This window comes from Haemaphysalis longicornis, unplaced genomic scaffold, assembly GCF_048455015.1.
Source record: "Haemaphysalis longicornis isolate Haplotype H1 unplaced genomic scaffold, Haemaphysalis longicornis Haplotype H1 scaffold_6, whole genome shotgun sequence".
Lineage (NCBI taxonomy): Eukaryota > Metazoa > Arthropoda > Arachnida > Ixodida > Ixodidae > Haemaphysalis > Haemaphysalis longicornis.
In genome coordinates, this window is record NW_027526407.1 from 55,026,044 (window position 1) to 55,045,861 (window position 19,818).

The 19,818-nt window shown below is 43.6% G+C and overlaps 1 protein-coding gene across 1 annotated transcript in view; it reads left to right on the forward strand.

Moving 5' to 3' along the window:
- The window catches only part of Cn (Kynurenine 3-monooxygenase cn), a 36,775-nt gene that overhangs the window by 15,523 nt on the left and 1,434 nt on the right, over nt 1–19,818 (forward strand). Inside the window, exons 2-13 of the mRNA XM_077674396.1 lie at nt 1,259–1,328; nt 1,437–1,627; nt 3,294–3,342; nt 6,093–6,180; nt 8,315–8,483; nt 9,082–9,275; nt 10,935–10,992; nt 11,807–11,896; nt 12,477–12,534; nt 13,189–13,271; nt 16,414–16,515; nt 18,600–18,659. Coding sequence (XP_077530522.1) covers nt 1,259–1,328; nt 1,437–1,627; nt 3,294–3,342; nt 6,093–6,180; nt 8,315–8,483; nt 9,082–9,275; nt 10,935–10,992; nt 11,807–11,896; nt 12,477–12,534; nt 13,189–13,271; nt 16,414–16,515; nt 18,600–18,659 — 1,212 coding nt within the window. The remainder of the gene's footprint in view (nt 1–1,258; nt 1,329–1,436; nt 1,628–3,293; nt 3,343–6,092; nt 6,181–8,314; nt 8,484–9,081; nt 9,276–10,934; nt 10,993–11,806; nt 11,897–12,476; nt 12,535–13,188; nt 13,272–16,413; nt 16,516–18,599; nt 18,660–19,818) is intronic.

Here is a 19,818-nt window from a genome sequence, read left to right on the forward strand (position 1 = left end):
GTATTCGTTCTTAGGATATCATGCGATGGTAGCGTAATCATGCAAGATATACATTATGTGTGCAAATTGTATGAACGTAATCGCTTCTGTCATGCTGTTTACTTCATTAGCCTTTTAAGAACCACAGTTGTGGCAACTTTTAATGGCTAAAATGGCTCTAACCACGGCGCAGAGGAGTGGTAGTACTTTGCAGCCAGTGGTAGCCGTCGTGGAGCGCGGAGGATGGTGTCGCTGGAGTTTTCCTATTAAAGCGAAGCTTTATATGGGTCACTGATGGCGTCTGTAGTCTACCTCAAAATACACTGCAGGAAAGCTCAACTTTCTCGGACTATGATGGTGATCGTGGGTGAAGGGAAAGAAAAAAAACGATGCCTGCGGTCGGAATCGAACCTGGGTTCCTGGCGTTATGAAGCCGGCGTCTATCCGATGCCTCATTCCGACACGGTCGAAGCTTAAAGCGAAATTTTCTGTCCCACTGATGGCGTTTGCAGTCCACCTCAAAAACCCACTGCAGGAAAGCCAACTTCCACCTGTAAAGCGTGCTCTGCCTCAAATATACTCTTTCACAGGTGAAGCCTGCTTTAGGTTTTCGCTTTTAACAGAGGAATCCCTCACGCGAAAGCTTCGCGTTCAACCATCGCCGTCGTTAGACGGAGGGGTGCATCATTTTATAGAGGAACTCTAGGTGTCGCAGAAATCGTACAAGAGGTTCTCAAGGGAATCGAAGAAGCGCACCACACAACACTTGTTGACTAACAGCTCAGGCGTACAGCGCTGTTGTGTGTGCCTCCTCTATCTTGTGCAGCGTTCTGTTCGCTAGTTTTTGTACGCCATGAACCGACTAGCTCAGCAATTCACGCTTCTGCAGGGCTGGGCTGTTCGCCACAAATTAAATCTGCGCTGGGAATAACGGAAACAAGATTGGGGATTGGGTGCAGTGCTGGGAACCTTACGCCGGGCTAACGAATTCGGAGCGGTGGAACTTGGAAATTTAGCAGCGGCATTCTATCCCGCTCCTATTTGGGTGGAGGGGGAGGAGGGGGGCGGGGGCAAACACGTCCGCATCTAACTAGTGTACAAAGGCATCGGCGCTACCGCCCGCGACCGCTTTCTTCCACATCCGCCGCACGCAGATACACAAGGACACAGTGTTTTAGCCCGAAGGCATGAAAGACATTTCGCACATGATGGAAGCACAATCATTGAGAGCCGCACATTTTCATTCAGACGCTGCACTCCTTCCCTTTTCTGGTCGCAGGTGGGGTCTCTGTGCGCCTGCCTCCTCGGAAACCGGGGATTCCAGGTCGACCTGTACGAGTCACGAGATGGTGAGTGTGATACGGGCCTCTCTACTCGTCCATATGCAACTCCCAGTCACATGGATACACTTTGTGACGCCACTGGATCGACTGTTCTCGCTCTGCGCATGCGCGCAGACATCCGGGAGCAGGAGCACGTCACCGGGCGCAGCATCAACCTGGCGCTGTCGGTGCGCGGCAGGGCGGCCTTGGCGCTGGTGGGCCTCGAGGAAGAAGTGATCCAGCGGCACGCCATCCCCATGCACGGACGCCTCATACACAACACGGATGGCACGCGAAAGCCCATACCGTACGGCCGCAAGGGACAGGCGAGTGCTCTTCTAATGCGTGCAGACTGTCCGTCCGTACGTTCGTCTTGTCGCATTTCCAGCCACAACTCTCCCGCAGAACAACTATTGACTCTCATACATCCCTTAAACCGTCCCCGGTACGTACGGCGCCTGGGCAGCTCTCCCCTTCAGCTGTTTTAGTGCGAAAGAGCTATTAACTTAATTCGGTCAATTTCCCATGAATGGGTTGAAGCCGAATTCGTGAAGCCTCAGGTATTTTCCAGTTTATAGCTTGCTTGCGCAAAGGATGCGCAGCAAAAGGAGGCAGTGGCGCAGGAAGGCGCGAGGGACCGACGTTAGGCCTAACGTCACGCTTTGTGGGCTAACGTCGTCAACCGGTGCCCGTCGTTCAACGCGCAGTGATTATGACGTTGCTTGGCACATTGGGAGGTTCAACTTGAAGATTGATTACCCGACGTTAGGCCTCAACATAGGCTTAAATATCATTCAGGCAACCAAATAATGTCTAGACTTTTAACATGTCTAGACTTAATGTATAGATATGTCAGTATGTCTAGACTATATCATCTAGACTTTCAAATGAACATTTTATTTAGCAGTAAGAGAAAGCGGAGAAGGGGATTGGGGTTCTCTTTTCCACTTCCCTAAATTCCAATACTCAAGAAAACATTATAAGCCGAGCTTCACTGACTTAACTTCACGAATGCTGATGTTAACAGCGACGCTGCCTGATGTTCCTTAATCGCCAGGCAAAGCTTCATAGAACTTCTCAAATCCGGCAAATCTATTCCCGTTCGCGCGCCAACTCTCGGCGGCGCTCCCGACGAACGGCGTCGTCTTCCGTGGAGCACGCAACTTTACCCATTTTCCGAACATTCGAGAAACGACTGCCAAGCGCATGCTCCTCCGAACTGCCTGTTGGACGCGCGCTCTCCAATTGGCCTACTCCTCTCCTCCTATCCTCGACTCCGCCCAGCTGCGCTCGGCGCCCGCTCCCCTTCGCCCCGCTACGCTGCACCAGTGCTTTGATATTGCTCTCCCATTCAATTGCTAGGCTACGCCCTTTCCACATCGCTACGCCCGCGTTACTAGGCCTCGTCCCATGGAAGCCTCGACTAAGAACAGCTTCGCTGTTAAAACGTGTCTACAAAACTTTTCATTTGTATGCGTGCGTGCGTGTGTGTGCACGTGCGTGCGCGCGTGCGTGCGTGGGAGGGTGTGGATGTTTGCGTTTCTGTCTGTCTAGTCATCTCACTGAGAAGTGCCTCATTTTTATACGGTGACTTTTTATGATCATAAATAAAAGCGATATTGTGTCGATCCTTCCAGAGAGAGAGAGAGAGAGAGAGAGAGAGAGAGAGAGAGAGAGAGAACGCCTTTAATGAAAGCTGAAGAGGTCAGCCCCACTAACGGTGCTACTCCAGATGGGGTGAATACAGTGAGGTGTGACATCGAAAAATAGAGAGAAAATGAAAAGGAAAGAAAGGGGGAGGGAGAGGGAGAGGGGATATGCACACATATACAAAATGTATATGCTCAGAGGGTTCCCAGAATCTCTTCTAGCCCTGTTTCCGCTTCCAGAGAGCACAGGTACTTGGTCAGTATATATAGTTCAATTTTGCAACCAGGAAACCAATTAAAATTCCCAGGTCTGGTTTAACGATCTGCTTACTTTCACTTGCAGAGCATCTTCTCAGTGGGCCGACGGTTTCTGAACGAAGTCCTGCTGTCGGGTAAGTGCTTGCTTCCTTCACAAACGGCACTAACAATCCTTAAGGCCAGCTGTCAAGCATTTGCCAGTACTGTAATACAGGATAGCTAGCCTTTCCACATAGATACTACATGGAATTAACTGTGGCGAAGCATATTAGATTTATGCAAAGGAAACTTTGACATCCACCTCAATGCAGCCATACAATTACAAAAGAAAGCTATACAGCTTTCTCAGAAACTTCGCAGTTGAAGAAACATTCATCCTTCTCCAGGATTCGAACCCGGGATCACCGCTTAACCGGAGCAGTCGCTCTACCAACTGAGCTAACCAGGAGGCTAGCCATTTATAGCGTGAGAGCACATTCATCAGAAACTCAAAGTGAAGAACAGGTGTTAATCGACCAGATTTAGGGGAAATCCCCAAGGTGGAGTAAGTTTCTGCGAAGGAAAGTTTGGTGTCCACCTTAGTGCAGCTGTACGGCTAAAAAGGAAAGCTCCACCTTGAGGATTTCCCCTAAATCTGGTCGATTAACACCTGTCCTTCACTTCAAGTTGTTTATCGATTCGCTCTCGCGCTACAACCCGCCGCGATGGCTCAATGGCTAAGGCGTTGTGCTGCTGAGCACGAGGATGCGGGTTTGATTTCCGGCCGCTGTGGCCGCTTTTCTGATCGAGGCGAAAAGCAAAAACGTCCATATGTACGAGATTTTGGCGCACGTTAAACATGCCCAAGTGGTCAAAATTAATCTGAAGCCCTCCACTACAGCACGCCTCATCGCCTGCGTTGTGTTGGTGCGTTAAACCTTACAGTCAATCAATCAATCAATCAATCAATCAATCAATCAATCAATCAATCAATCAATCAATCAATCAATCAATAAATAAATAAATAAATAAATAAATAAATAAATAAATAAATAAATAAATAAATAAATAAATAAATAAATAAATAAATAAATAAATAAATAAATAAATAAATAAATAAATAAATAAATAAATAAATAAATAAATAAATAAATAAATAAATAAATAAATAAATAAATAAATAAATAAATAAATAAATAAATAAATAAATAAATAAATAAATAAATAAATAAATAAATAAATAAATAAATAAATAAATAAATAAATAAATAAATAAATAAATAAAACTCTTGCGCTACAAACGGCTGTCCTCCTGGTTAGCTCGGTTGGTAGCACGACTGCTCCAGTTAAGTACGTGGTCCCGGGTTGGAATCCTGGACCAGGACGAAGTTTTCTTCAACTGCGAAGTTTCTGAGAAAGCTGTATAGCTTTCCTTTGTAGCTGTACCGCTGCATTAAGGTGGATGTCAAACTTTCCTTCACAGCTACTTATTCCACCTTGGGGTTCCCCTAAATCGAGTCGATTCAGATTAGATTTTCCGTTTCAAGATGTATACAGTTTCAACAAGGCTAAAGTCTTCTGGGGCGCAGAATGTGTGCAGGGTTCGTACAGGCTTCAAAAGCAAAAATTCCAAGGGTTTTCAAGGACTTTCAAGGACCACAAAACACATTTTCAAGGTCCCCGTTTAATGTTTTATCTGGGATTATTTATAACTTTTCCAACACAATGCAAAAGTTTTTTATTGCACAATATGTAAGCACATTAGTGCACATTTAGATAGGCGCTAACGGGTTCGTAAATGCTCCTCCAGCTTCATTTTTTTATTTCATGGCTGGTATTTAGAGGTTTTTCTTTTTTCTTGGTGTTTTGCTGAGACTGATTGATTTCAAAACTTAGTTAATGCTGCGTGCATCTCCTGCTTTGTCAGCAAGAGTATCAGCTGAAATTAAATCGAGCAAGTGTTGCTTCAAGGCAGGATGAACTATGTACACGTCCACCATTTTCACGTAAAAGCAAACGTCGATGGAGCGTATGAGGAACAGCAAACATGCAATAAGCAACCGTCCATAGACTAGATGGAAGATGCAAGATAGAGAACAGAAGCTGGCTTTCACTGGATTGTATCGCGATATAGATTGGATTGACAAGTGCCTGCTCCTAATGTTGCTTCGTAATAATGAAAATCTACCAAACTTGTAATTTCACGCAATACACTGAAACTTGATTGTAACAATGTTTTTTTTACATTTGTTAACACGTAAAATCCACGACAAACAATTTAAATTCTTGTGAAAAGACAGGGCCATTGATTCTCTCCGGAAAAATTAAGGGTTTTCAAGGCCCATTTAAAAAATTCCAGGACTTTCCAGGCCTTGAAATTGACACTTCTAAATTCAAGGGTTTTCAAGGTTTTCAAGGACCTGTGCGAACCCTGGTGTGGCATAAGTAGCACACGTTGCACACATAGGCATCAAATGTTTCATGTTTCTCTGATGCATCCCAAGGGTTAAGGACACATGTCAGTCTTTTGCTATCATCGCTGAACAACAGCACATCGAGCCCATTAACACCGCACCTGAAGTAAGAACTGTACCGACAGCTTTACGGAAGCCTGCATAAAACATATACCGTTTCAGCAACTTCCTCATATATATGTCGAGCTCGAAGGTCTTGTTAAGACAGTAGATAGTACAAGTCGCGAGGGAGGCGATTTAACTCCCATATATGGTGTCAGCATCTAGCATGCCCGTGTTTCTGATTTTTTAGAAAATCAGGATTCTTTGGCAGATGCCTGATCATTGCCAGTGTGCAGTGGAGAGGGTAAACATTTTGAGGTGGTTGCCGCTGCAGTGCAGAAACTTTTCCGCTTGGTTGTAAAGATGCGTTTTTCTCGTTACTGCTGCAGCATGCGAGTCCAACCCCAACGTGCGGCTCCACTTCCGACACAAACTCCAGTCGGCCGACCTGGACGAAGCACAGCTCAGCTTCCGGGGGTGAGAATCAGTAACGCATTTATTGCCGTGTTCCCTATAGGGGGAAGGTATCCTTTCTTGCTCAGCCATCCCCTTTTGTATTGCTTTTTAGGGGCCAAGCCCCTGAGGGGCTGGGGCTGTTGGCGTCTCCTGTCATCGCTGTAATCGTCGTCTCATGTAGTCATAGTATTAAAACACCAGGAAACTCGTTCATGCCTCGTGCTACAACGTAACACATACTAAAAAACTCCGGGACAGTCGTTTATGCCTCGCTCTGGAGCGCTTTGTAATACGTACTAAAAAAACACTGGGACACTCATTTGCGCCTTGCACTAGAAAGCTTTGTGCATCAAAGACAAGGCTTTTACAGCAAAGCTGTATACCTCTACCCCCCCCAACGGTTTCATCTCCACTGGAAAAAATGGCAAGGCGCTAAGAATACACTTATACACTGCTTGCTTTGCTCTTCCCCAGGTTTCACATTTGTGGAGATGGCCCGGGATTTAATCTCTTCTCTCTCCTGTCTTGCATGTTTCTGCCTACATTCCCCCCTCCGCGAAACGGAGCAGCCAACAGGACATCGCTATGGTTAACCTACTTGCCTTTCCTGTTGCTTTTGCCACCGCCTTCCAACAGTTCGCTCCCTCTGCAAGGATCTGCTCCTTCATATGTCGACTTTTCTCAAATCACTTTCCTCCTCAAGTGACACTCCAATGTTTTTTTTTTATCCTGGCCATTGCGATCCTTTTCTTCCTCGGCCTCCATGAACTGCATCCTTTTTATTCGTCAATGCATAAGTGCGCAGGGCGTGTCAACACTACTCTTAGGCCACAAATTTCAAGTTTGTGCTGCGGACATCACTGTCTTATTTATTTATTTGTTTGTTTTTTGTTTGTTCATTCGTTTATTTATTTATTTGTTTGTTTGCTTGTTTGTTTGTTTGCTCATTCGTTTGTTTATTTATTTGTTTGTTTGTTTGTTTATTTACAGCATTATCCCAAAGGGGTCAGTACAGGATGAGATTAACGAAAACAGAGAAATGGAAAAAAAAGTCCCAAATTCCAAGACATATAAATAATATATAAAAACATATATAAAAAGACATATAAAAACAATAAAAATGACAAGTAGGTCAGCTGATCCAAAGGCTGATACAATGCCAAAGTTTATAGGTATAAAATTGCGTGATAAATTGGTCATGAGGGCTATGGGTGCTTTGCGGCTCTCTGGATAAGGAGACCATATTCATGGAGGTAGATAACGGTACACGCCAGTGGAGAGGGGGGAGAGCATACAAAAAACAAAAGGTTAAGATTGGAAGAAAACATTTTAATGCAAGAACCACTATTATTTAAAATGATACATTTTGATATAAGCCCTCACTCTGGCTGAGGGAACAATCCCACTCGCAGTTCAGTAACGTGCATTCAATTCGAAAATTCTGCTTAGGGTCCTCCGTTGGTGTATTTTGCCGACGATTTACCTAGTTTCTTTAGCAGGACTTTATTCTACAAGACTCGGTTGGAAAATTCTTCGCACTTGTACAGAGAGTTCACATGCACAAGTTACATTGCACGCAATGTCGACAGCAGCTCATCGTCGAGTTCACAGTCGAAAAAAAAAAAAAAAAAGGTTCCAGGAAAACACAGGGCCAGTTCCGTGACTCGAGAAATCTCAGTGCAGTGTACATCCTGTGCTGTCACCTTTATAAACACTTGGACCCATCTCTAAGAGAATGAAATATGTGAGGAGTTCCAATCTTCTAGTTTTATTTTCATTGCTTTGCTTGACAATGGTTCCTTGGCGAAATAATGCCTCTTCAAAGTCGTCTTCGGCAAGAAACTTCATGGCATTACGAATAGATCTAAATTGTACTCTCTTGGTAAATATTGTAAAGTACTTAAGTTCATATTTGTAAAATGTACTTGTAGTGGGTTGGCACACTTTTGGTTTGATCAACTTGCTGAGCACCAATTTTGAAACTGTGCAGTGCCGCGAGAACTGGACATGATTGTTTGTTGGGACAAAAAGACGGGATGGCAGAAGCGGACCTCAAAAACGAAACGTCTGGTCGCCCTAACTCTGGACCAACCGCAAATCTTGTTAAGGGGGGGAAAGATGGGGAGACAGTGGCTCACGTGTCACGCCTTTACAGGCCAGACGGGCAGGAGCTGAAGGTTCAGCACCGGGCCGTGTTCGGCTGCGACGGCGCTTATTCAGCCGTTCGGCGCCAGATGCTACGGAGGCCCATGTTCAACTACTCACAGACCTACATCCCACATGGATACCTTGAGCTCTGCATCCCGCCAACGGCCGACGGACAGGTATATACAACATCACTTGTGTAGCAAGGTACTATCCACAATGCTGTCTTCTGCAGCATGGCGCTGCAAATATAGCAACCCCCTGCAAATTGTGAAAGGTATTTCGACGTGATGCGACTCATGACATAGCCAGTTTAGCTTCACTTTTTGAGTCATTGCAGTACTTGTGTGCCTCAATTCTTTTTCACCACGCTGGGTGCTGTCAAGGATGATGGTTGTGTTGGCACATGCTAATAAGGCCGCCATGTAGAAGTGTTGCATCGTATTTTAAAAATGCACATACAAGTACATGGCCTTCATCCAGTCTTCCTTCCTCCTCCTCCTGGTGCTCGAGTTGGCTGGCATGCGCAGTGCTTAAATGGGATAATTCCATGTTTGTGATAGTGTAATACGAGTTGGTCTTTTCAGGAAAAAAAATTGCATGAGAATTGCCTGAAAAATCTCAGATTGCCTACACGTTCAGGACTTTGAGGTGATGAAGTGATTAAACAATACTCATTACTGGGTTAAAAGTTCCGTTAAAATTTCGTCCATTATTCCGTTACTCGGTTATTCCGTTAAAATTTCTCTCTCTTTATTGTTCTGCTGGCCTGTGCAGTTTGCAATGGAGGTGAACTACCTGCACATCTGGCCCCGTGGTCAGTTCATGCTGATTGCACTGCCTAACCAGGACCGGACGTACACGGCCACCCTGTTCATGCCTTTCGCCGTTTTCGACTCGCTCACCGACCGCGACAAGCTGCTCACTTTCTTCGACCGGTACTTCCCGGACGCCGTGCCACTCATCGGAAAGTGAGTACAAACGTGCACAGCTGAGCTTTGTGTTCATGCAGGCGATGGGGCGGTACGAATGGTGCGAGCTTGCTGAAATACTAAAGACACACACACACATACAGAGAGAGAGAGAGAGAGAAAGAGAGAGAGAGAGAGAGAGAGAGAGAGAGAGAGAGAGAGCAAAGATAGTTATGTAACAGAAGGTTTAGCAGGTGATCACTTATGGCAACTCCTGTAGAAATTTGCTCGTTTTTTGAAACCTCCATGGTTTTCAAGCGTCCAGGCACGCAGAGAACATTACCTCAATGCTTTCCACCATTACTAAGATACATTTTATGACATTTTGCAGTGTTACTTCAGGTATTTTACATTGTCACCCGTTTCCTTAAATTAGGGTGCACTGTCAGAAGATATGGGGAGTCGACTCAAGAGAGCCAACAAACCCCACCGAATCTACAGGGCACAGGTGACAAAGGGGGTGGCCGTCGGATGTGTGGCTTTCGCCGACTAGAGCGGCAAGAATGAGCAAGAGCCTTGAACAAAAAAAAAACAGCACAAAGACTTATATTTAGACAGGCAAGTTACAAACACAAGCACGAGGTAACGGATCGATGATTACAGGCAACTTAGATGGAATTCAAATACAAGAAACAGTCCAATCCGACAAAATGATACAAACAGGAGCGTTAACAAATGAATATTACGAATCGGAGCAGTTAACAAAAGAAAAGAAACAAACAGTTCGATGCATATGAGAGACAGAGTCCCAGCATATTCACCGACCGGGCCGGACGATGCACCGCTGTCGGAGGCGAGTCGGCTACCTCGGAAGCGTGGCTTCACTGTAGGCCAGGCCGTCCGAGACGATCACGGTCATTCGAGGCCCGGGAGCACGTTGGAGTCCTCCAGGGCGCGGGTCGCCGATGGTGTGATGTACAAACTGGCAGGTGCCATTGTCAATCACGACGTCCAAACGTAGCTGGTTTGTTTAGGCGCGGCTTCTCTTTTATAACCGTACCGGCGCGGAGAGGGAGAGCACAACACACAACGCGCCCGCCGCCGTCAGCGAATAACTTCCCTCTTCTCCCTTCTAGAATCATCGACGCTCTTTAGAACTGGCAAGGGCCACGCGCACCTCCTCGAAAGTACTGGAAGCTTCGACGAAACCGGAGCGGCGGGGGTTTTATTTTTGTTGTTTTCTTGCCGGCGAGCCGGCGGGTGATCGCGTTACCGTCTCTTCGTTCGAGAAAGTTCCAGCCCTTTCTCGGGCCGAATAGAACCGAACTGAATGAATCGGACGACTGAAGAAGAGTTAGGCGCTGTACAATAAAATGAAAAATTTATACGATACTTTTAGACGTCGTACGCTCGAGTTTGTGACATACATAAACTGTACGTTTCCAACATTTTTTGTTCTGAAATACCTAATCGGACACTTTTTCCATCCTTAGAAAGAAGATCATCCCTGACTTCTTTCTTTTACTAGGTGTGGGATTTTTGTGCGGAGGACTTGAAAAAAATAACTGCGAACAATTTTACATTGAACCCTCCGTGTTGGGTTCCTTGGCGTTACCTCTAACAGTGTCTGCAACATTGCATTCTCTCTTAATTTTTATTTCTCGGGGTTTCCTTGGGGGCATCTTTTTTCGGTCTTGGACACTGCTGCCACCTTTGAAGGGATCACCTGGTCAAGAGCTTCTTTGCGGTGGATGCGTCACCGATGGTCATGATCAAGGTAGGGTCCACTCACAACCCACGTGCTATGCAGCACAGCTACAAAGAAACAAAGTTTTTCAGTGTTAGGGGTTCTGACAACGCTGCAACGATAAAGTGGTCCGCACAGATGAGGACAATGTGAGGAGACACCCACGGTGCTTCAAGTTTGCCTGCGTTGCATAACTTTATCATTGCAGGGTTGTACCAACAAAACCAAACTAGTATTCTCAGTTCCAATGCTTAAAATAAAAATCTACAGTCCAGAGATGCTGTCGACCAATGGCCACTATCATGTTACATCAACGCACGATGGCAGCGGCCAATAGAATTGACAGAAATCTAGCACTTCGTTTCTATCGGCTACTGATTACACCATAAAAGTGGTTTCCTGCACAATTTTCTCGCACTGTTGGTTTTGAACATGAAATTTTGTTACGTCTTTAAAAGCTGATGAGTGCGAGATAACGCAAAGCCACCAGAAATAGCTTTACGGGTACCTTAATTTTATGACAGATTAATTACAGAAATGTTCACGGTGATCTGAGAATTTCTGGTGCTCAAGTATTGTCCTAGGCGTAAGCTATTATGTTGATTGAAAATATAAGAACAGACGAGTTCATTTTATGGCATTTTTATTGCCCAACACCAAAAGAAACACATGTACTAAGTTCACGTGCTTTTTTCTGCCCAATGACTATTGTTGGGCTCCTGCAAACATTCTTTCAATTCTATTAAGGTAAAGCATAGCAGATGAAAGCTGTCAACGGATATTTACTCATTGCCGCCTGTGCAGTGCTCTTCCCGCTCTTCACTTTTGTTTGCTTTTTGGACAGTGCAACCCGTACAACGTATCCGACAAGTCACTGATCCTGGGAGACGCGGCGCACGCTATGGTTCCCTTCTACGGCCAGGGCATGAACGCAGTAAGTAAATGCGGTTTCTTGTCACATGTCCTGTCACGCCAACTACAGCCCAACTTTGAACATGTTAGCACAGAAAATAGAAGACACATTCTCATTCTTGAAATCCCGGGCCATCTCCACTAATGCGAAACCTGGGGAGGGGCGAAGCGTGCAGTGTATCAGTGTATAATCTTGGCGCCTTGGCATTTTTGCCAACGGAGATGAAAACGTTGGGGGGTAGAGGTATCTAGCTTTACTGTAAAAGTCTCTTGTCTTTGAAGCATGAAGCTCTCTAGCGCGAGGCGTAAACGAGTGTCCCGGTGTTTTTTTTAGTACGTGTTACGAAGCACTCCAGCACGAGGGGTGTCCCGGTGATTTTTTAGTACGCGTTACGTTCTAGCGCGAGGCGTAAACGAGTTTCTCGGTGTTTTGGTACTGTGACTACATGAGATGAATGACAATTACGACGATGACTACGACGACGGAAGACGCCAACAGCCCCAGGCCCTAAGGGGCACCGCCCCTAATAAGCTCATAGCGCATACATAGGTGTCTAGTTGTGTGGGGGCTTGCTAATGTGGACATCCTTGCATCTATGCAGGGCTTCGAAGACTGCAGCGTTCTGAGTGAACTCATGGATGTCCATGGCCACAACTTGAGTAAGATGCACATTTTCCAATGCAACCCGTGACACCTTGCGGGGAAAAAGAGTAAAACAAATAAATAAAATGACAAAAACAATAAATTATTTTTAAAAGGAATAAAACCACAAAATCACGTAGCAGTGGGTGTGAACACAAATTGCGATGGTTCCTTTTTATGGGAATCGCGAAATGGATAATCGTTCGGTGAGAGCATGATGTAGAAGCTGCATAAGCTTGACTGCAGGTACCACGTTTGATCAAAACATAAGTGTTGACAACCATTTGATAAGAAAAGTCAGTGGCCTCTTCCCCTCCCCCTCTCCCCCAAACGCACCTTTGACGAGAAAATTTTGGAAGGAGGGGGGGAGAAGCATGCATAAGCCAGCGATTGATTCCAATTGTGTACGATAACCACCTGCTGCACCAGCCAGTGAAGAGATACCATTAGAAAGCTGGAACCGCATTCTGCAAACCTTAGTGGTGCTGCTGGTACATTATGCACCAATATATTTTTGGTATCTATTCACTAGAAGCAAGGCTAGATGTACATTTAGGAAGGTAGGATTTCAGAATGCCAAATTTCGAATGAAAACATGATGGAAGAGTTTTGACAACAAAATCCTAACCAAGTGCACAGCTATAATTTTGAGTTCTTCTGTTGCCACACAGGTGCCATTTTTTCCGAGTTCACCGAGCTAAGGAACAAAGACGTGGAAGCCATCTGTGACCTTGCCCTGTACAATTATGTTGAGGTACGTACAAGACGGTATTTTTCATCACCTAAAGGGATTTTGTGGAGAGCATCACCTATCAGGTGGCGAGGTTGCATGGTTAACAAGTGGCACCCATTCACTCATTGAATCATTAACACATTAACTCGTTAACCATTGGCATGGTTAACGGGTTAATGGGTTAACCGTAATGGGTCATTTTTATTGGGAATAGCTTAAGGGGTCATGAAGGCAAAAATGCAACTTTGGTTCATTAAAAAGATCTCTTTTTGTCCCAATAACAACAATACCAATTTTATCGCAAACTGCAAATAAATGATCGGCATTAAGAAAACATATTCAACAATGGTGACGCCCAGCCATTTTTGGCCATTTCTCTATGATGTCTCGGAATCTTGTTTGTGTAATTGGCGGCCACCTACCTAAGGCACCGCCAGGAAACGTGACTGGGAAATTGCAGTGGGGCCTCTAGTTTCACTTGACCTTATCGCTTGACTGCAAACGCACAGTTAACACACTGAAAAAATGTTTTTACTGCCATCCCATATTACATCACTGTAACGCGAAATTTGACAGTTTTTTAACATTTTTTGCATTAATGCAGTTAAAAAAAAAACAACTGCCGTGACTGAAATGAAGCTGGGCGGGCTATTAAAGTCTAGTTCATTTAAACTAAACAAAGTGGTATTTTGTCTTCATTGTTCCTTCGTCATCCAGAGGGTCAATTTATAAACAATTATTTCCAGTCAGAAAGGTCAACGAAGCAAAGACAAATGAAAAAGCTGTCTTGCAAAGACAGAGACTCAACTACATAGAAACGTTGTCTGAGCTCAAACAAGGCTACGGCACGTCATCAAATAGTGCAATAAGAGAATGACACCTATGTCGCATGAATATCGTCAGCTAGCCAAGAGCAGTGCGGTGTTCTTTTAGTAAAAAAGGTTTGTGCGAGCAGACTTGTGCTTCACAACAAACAAGAAGTAAAATAAAATTGAAGAAGTAGTAAACAGAGTGACACATGCAGTCGATTGTTAGCGAAACGAATGCCACGACCTTTATCTTGCGACCATCTATCTCTCAGCGCTATTCTTTCTAAAACCACTGAATTAGATCGAGAACATTATTGATGAAAAAAGAACAGTCTAGTCTAGGGACAACAAGGTGATACCTTCTCACTATCAAGCAAGATCACAAAAAGAGCAAACACACACAGTTAGAAGATAGCACCACGTGCGGCGATGCGCTGGTAACAAAACGTAAACAATAAACAAAAAATGTTCGAGGCATTGCGTTGCATGCCTTGCGCAAGCTTGGGGGAAGCCCTTGTCTCTGTGTTGCTACTGTAGGGAAGCCCTTAACACACTGCTAGCCTCTATTTGGCCACAAACCACCTGGTGCCACCTCATAAACAGACTGTGGTGCCATCCTCGGAGATTACCGGATAAATGACACCAACTCTAGGAAGCATGATCGATTCGTATGAATACACCATTTTGAACACTTAAACATTTCTACATGGACTGAACAAGAAAACAAGTCTGTCTGTGTATCTGTAACCCTTCATGTGTCACACTCTTGCCACGTACGAAAATGCTGTTAACGAAATGCTCTAGAGCCTCTGCATTTTCCCGTAAGACTGCTTATGTTTCCACCTATAAAAAGACAACTTCACAGCAATGCGCTTGGGTCAAGTGGTGAAGCCAACTTTAAAGAGACTCGGTGTGTATGGTGCTCGTAGGAATACATGGCGTCCTACGGAAGTATTTAATAAAAGATGGCAGGGCTATCATACCTTGGCATCACACTCCTTATTTTGACCCTAAAGGATACTTTCTCAGCAACGCACTTTACTGCAATGAAGGCTTTAAAGGGGCACAGTTCATAATTCACTTCATATATGGATACATGGGGTGTTATATGGCGGTATTTAATAAAAGGTATAAAGGGTACCATACCTTGAAATAAGACTGCTTATACTGAGCCTAGAATAATGTCTCCCCTGCAATGCATCAAGGTATAACAGTGAATCCAACTTTAAAGGGGCTTGATGTATATAGAGCGGTTAACACATTCATCCGACATTTTCTGCAAACTTTTTTTTGTACTTGCCGTGAAGGATGTGAGCATCATGGGGGATAAATTCCTGAAGTAAACTTATTGACAACTTTGAACATCGTAAAAGGTGTTAAGCGTGTAATTAAACTTTTTTTTTTGTAGGCAGACACGGTGCCTACATGCATGAACAAAAATATTTACACCCTAGATTACATTCAGATATTGTGCTCCTGTGCAGGATACCGAATGAGGCTATAGCCCGGTTAACATTCCTGTCGTTTGGTGTTGTCTTTCACCTCGGTCTGAAAAACAGCTGCCGTGGTCAGGGTTGCTTGAAAACATATGCCTGCCGCCACTATTAATTTGCAAAGTACAACAATTAGTCAATTAAGATTTTTTCTTCAAATATGTGCAGTCACAAAACGATGAATAGTGAGAGTGTCACCAATTAGCCGAGTGGGGCAAGAAACACATTACTTGTGTTCTCAACATAGTATGAAGCACTTATTATAATGAGAAATACGAAACATAGCACTGAACACGTGCTTTACGTGCTGATAAGTACGGTTTATATAATATCATTAGGGATGATCAGGCTCATTACAGATTCGTATAATGCTTTATTAAGTATTGTTTCCAGTAAGACGTGTTGTTGGGAGAGTGGGTTCATATCACAGAAATAAGATTTAGTGCACTGTGCTTTAGTGATTTAGCGCAGCAATGCATGTGCATTGTTTGTTTCTCCACTTTATTCGTATCTCTTAGGTGGACGGTCAATGTTTCAGAACAGCGAGGTGAAAATTGAATAAACGTAAAAACATAATCTTTGCTGAAACATACGCATTCAAGAGAAGGCAATGAAGGAGCGAAAAACCTTTGCGTTACATCCGAAATTTCAGATCCCTAACTCTGTTAATTGGACTCGTCTGAACTACAAAAAAAATCAGGCCATCTAGCACCAATTCTGTCCATTCACCATCCTTGCCTTTCGATGCGCTAAATTTTATTTCTGTAATTGTTTCCAGCCTCTTGGCTACAAGCACAAGTTAAAAAAAAACATTCTGAGACGTACTGTTCTTAACTCAGTGGTATTTCTTGTCTGCTGCAGATGCGCGACCTTGTCAACTCTACGTCCTTCTTGGTGAGGAAGAAGTTTGATCTGTTCCTCAACTGGATAGCCCCCAGCTTCTGGATACCCCTGTACACCACGGTAGGTCCATCACCAATTCCTGTCCTTGTTGGAGCTGACACTCCCATGTTCATGTTGTCTATCGCTTACTTTCCTTCTCTATCTCTCTTTATTTTCAATTTTGAACTAAGCTTTGTGTCATGTGCTGTAATAGTACTTCATCTAAAACACGAGCTCATTTTTTGCTAATATCATGGACCTCTTGTCAGCATCTAGTTCTGTTGCTTGCAGATGAAGAAACATTTTCAGTGAAGGACGTGGGGCCATCTGTTCAAGGGGGGATGTGGCAAGTAAAATGGTGTTTTTATTTATGGACCAAATTCAATCAGATTAGGAGCATTTATGTAACTAACCATTCTAGCTACAAAACTGGAATCGGTCTAAGGATACCTTCTATACTTTTCAAGTTAGAAGACAAATTACCTGAAAGTTGCATTCGGCACAATTAACTAAGTAGGTCAACAAGATTTTTATGTCAGTGTGATCAGAAATGTCTACTCTGTGCAAAGAACTGCTATTAGATTATTGCATTATATCCTCTATAGGCATAAAAAAAAGAACAAGAAAAGTTTCACCTCCCTTTTGAAATCAGAAAAATTTTCACGTCAAAAGGAAAGTAAAACTTCTATCTTTCTTTTTGGATACCTGAAGGAAATAAAGCAATAATCTAATAGCTTCCTTGCTCAGAATGGACCTTCCTGCGTCACGCTGACATAAAAGTCTTGTAGAGTTCTTGCCTAATTAGTTAATTAATCATTGGGCAACTTTGCGAAGGTGATCTTCTAACTAAAGATATTCTAACTAAAGCAAAAGTCTCCTAACTAAAGAAGATATTTTTAAACTGATTTAAGTTTCGTTATTAGGCTAGTTAACTACATAAATTCCCCTCAATTGACTAAATTTTGTCCATAAATAATAAAAATAGTTTTACTTGCCACGTCCCCGATGGGTGTGTAGTGTCAGCATCCGGTTACGGCCTGCGCAGATGCAGAAAAATTTAAAGCAAAAGGCGTGGTGCCATCTGTATCTTTTAAAGTTTTCCAGCTACCCACGTATTTTTACTTCTGTGAAAAAGTTTATGTGGCTCTTTTCCTTGCTGTTTTGCGCACGGTTTTATGCAACCAATCTCTTTTTGATTACATTGCGTTTAGAGTTTAAACCATGCACCTCCCACCTTGGTCTTGTTTTCCAATGGCTGTGCAAGGAACTCACTACAGGGCATAACTCTGTTTTATATATAAAACGTAACATTGTTTTATACCCGTGCTACACGAGCGGTTGAAAGGGCATTTGAGTCGAATGGCCTTCGAAATTTCAAATGCCATTGGAACTGGAAGGAGTTCCGCCAATCTACAACGACAATTCTCAAAGGCAGTTGAAAGTTTCCGCGTTCACTGACCGTTATGTTTTGGTGTCGCCACTGCTGTACTGTTTTGGTCTTGAGAAAAATTTAATTTTAGAGTTAAAACAGGCAGAAAAACAATTGTTAGTGACCAGCTGATAGCAAACTACAAGTGCGTGCTAAACATGCCCGAGCAGCCAGTTTCTTTTTTCGCAGTTCCAGTGTTGAGACTACCAAGTTACCTTGTAATCGCAGAGCGAGTGATAAAAAAAAAGATAAATTATGAAGATTGTGTACTTTAAAAGTCAAGTTTTACTCATAAATAATTGCTTTGTAATTATCGCATGCAAAAACTGCACCCGAGGGTATGACTGTTAGCGTTTCAAAGGCCTTCGAGAACCTCAAAGGTCATTGCTAGTGCTCCTTTTACTCGAATGGCATTTCAACCGAAGGTCTTTGAAAAACATTGTGTAGCTGCTCGAAGGTGTCATTTGAGTCAAATGGCATAAATTTTACTCAGAGGCCTTCGAAACGCTCGTGTAGCACAGGTATTACATCAATGAGTTAACCCTGCTTAAGTAAACAGCACATCACTAAGGTTCTGATTGAAAGGTTTTCAGAAATTTTAAAGAAGCCTTCAGTGAAACTTTAGCACCGCAAGCACAGAGTGAAGTGGTTTCCGTCAATTGGAATAACAAGTGCCTTGAATGTGCATGCCACATTTTAGTTGCGTAACTGTGACTCATGTACTCGCTTATTGCAGGTTACGTTCAGCAGGATCAGGTACCACGAATGCGTCAAAAACCGAGCCTGGCAAGACAAGGTAACAGTTCCACGATTACAGAGACAGCTAGCTCAGCTTATCACAGCGTGGTTAACACTCTCCCCCATGTCCTCATAAAACTTTGCTGTACTCTTTATTACAAAGTAGTTCTTTGAAGGCTTTCGAGGGGATTAGTGGCTAATGTATACGTATATGCAACAGACACCAAAGCACAAGTGCACAAGTTCTGAAAGTGTTCATGGTCAAACTGGATCTTACTAGTAATCACACTAACAGACCGGTACTACTGCACTTGTACACGTGGTCAAAAAGCTGGTTCTACGCATACCTGCATATGCTGTACCGGGCAGTATATGACTATGCATACGTCTTTTCTGACATATGATTTTTCTTGTATGTCCAAGGTACAAATATATTCGAAACCCAGTCAGCGCAGCACACTTTTTCTAATTTTTTTAAACGTCCGAATGCACGTACTAAGTGTGTATTTATATGAGCAATAAATAAAGAAAATTTGGAGTAATGCGGTTGGTTATGCTGACAAAAACAGGAAATTGTAGAACGTGTAAGCTGACGTCAACCTGGATGGACTTGCAAGTAGTTGCTCCTTTCCAGCATTGATTGTTGTAGAAAAGACGTGGGCTGTTTTTGTGTGCACCGCTATAATCAAACAACTTACGATAATTATAATGATATTTTTTATAATTAGAGTGGTAATTTGTGAAATTCGCGATACTGACCCTGCACTAAAAGCTGAATAAATAATTACATCACTCTCACCCCTCTGCTGTAGCGTCGTTTTGCAAAAACCCAGTGTTATTTTCTGCTGTTGGCAGTTTGAAGACTCGGCAAAAGTCGAAGATGGTTGAGCAGAGTGGCGAAGTGGGTGGGTGTTTAGAGGGAGGGGAAAGGGAGGGCTGAAGTGAGCTCAGTTTGTCAACTAAAATCTGTCGCACAACAAGAATCGCGCTGCTAGTGCAAACCCCACCACTTCAATCCGGCTGATCGCCCGTATATTTTTTCAGTTGGTTCTTGCTGTTATGTCCGGATGCATTCGAAGGTATCTAACGGACATTTCTAGCTCCTTTTCCAATACCCTTGAGAGGGTGTTTAGCCAGAATGCACAACAGCCACAGCGTTCACTCATGTTCACAGCGCAGCGTTAGTGTAGTTGTTTCAGGAGTGATAAGGTGCAGCT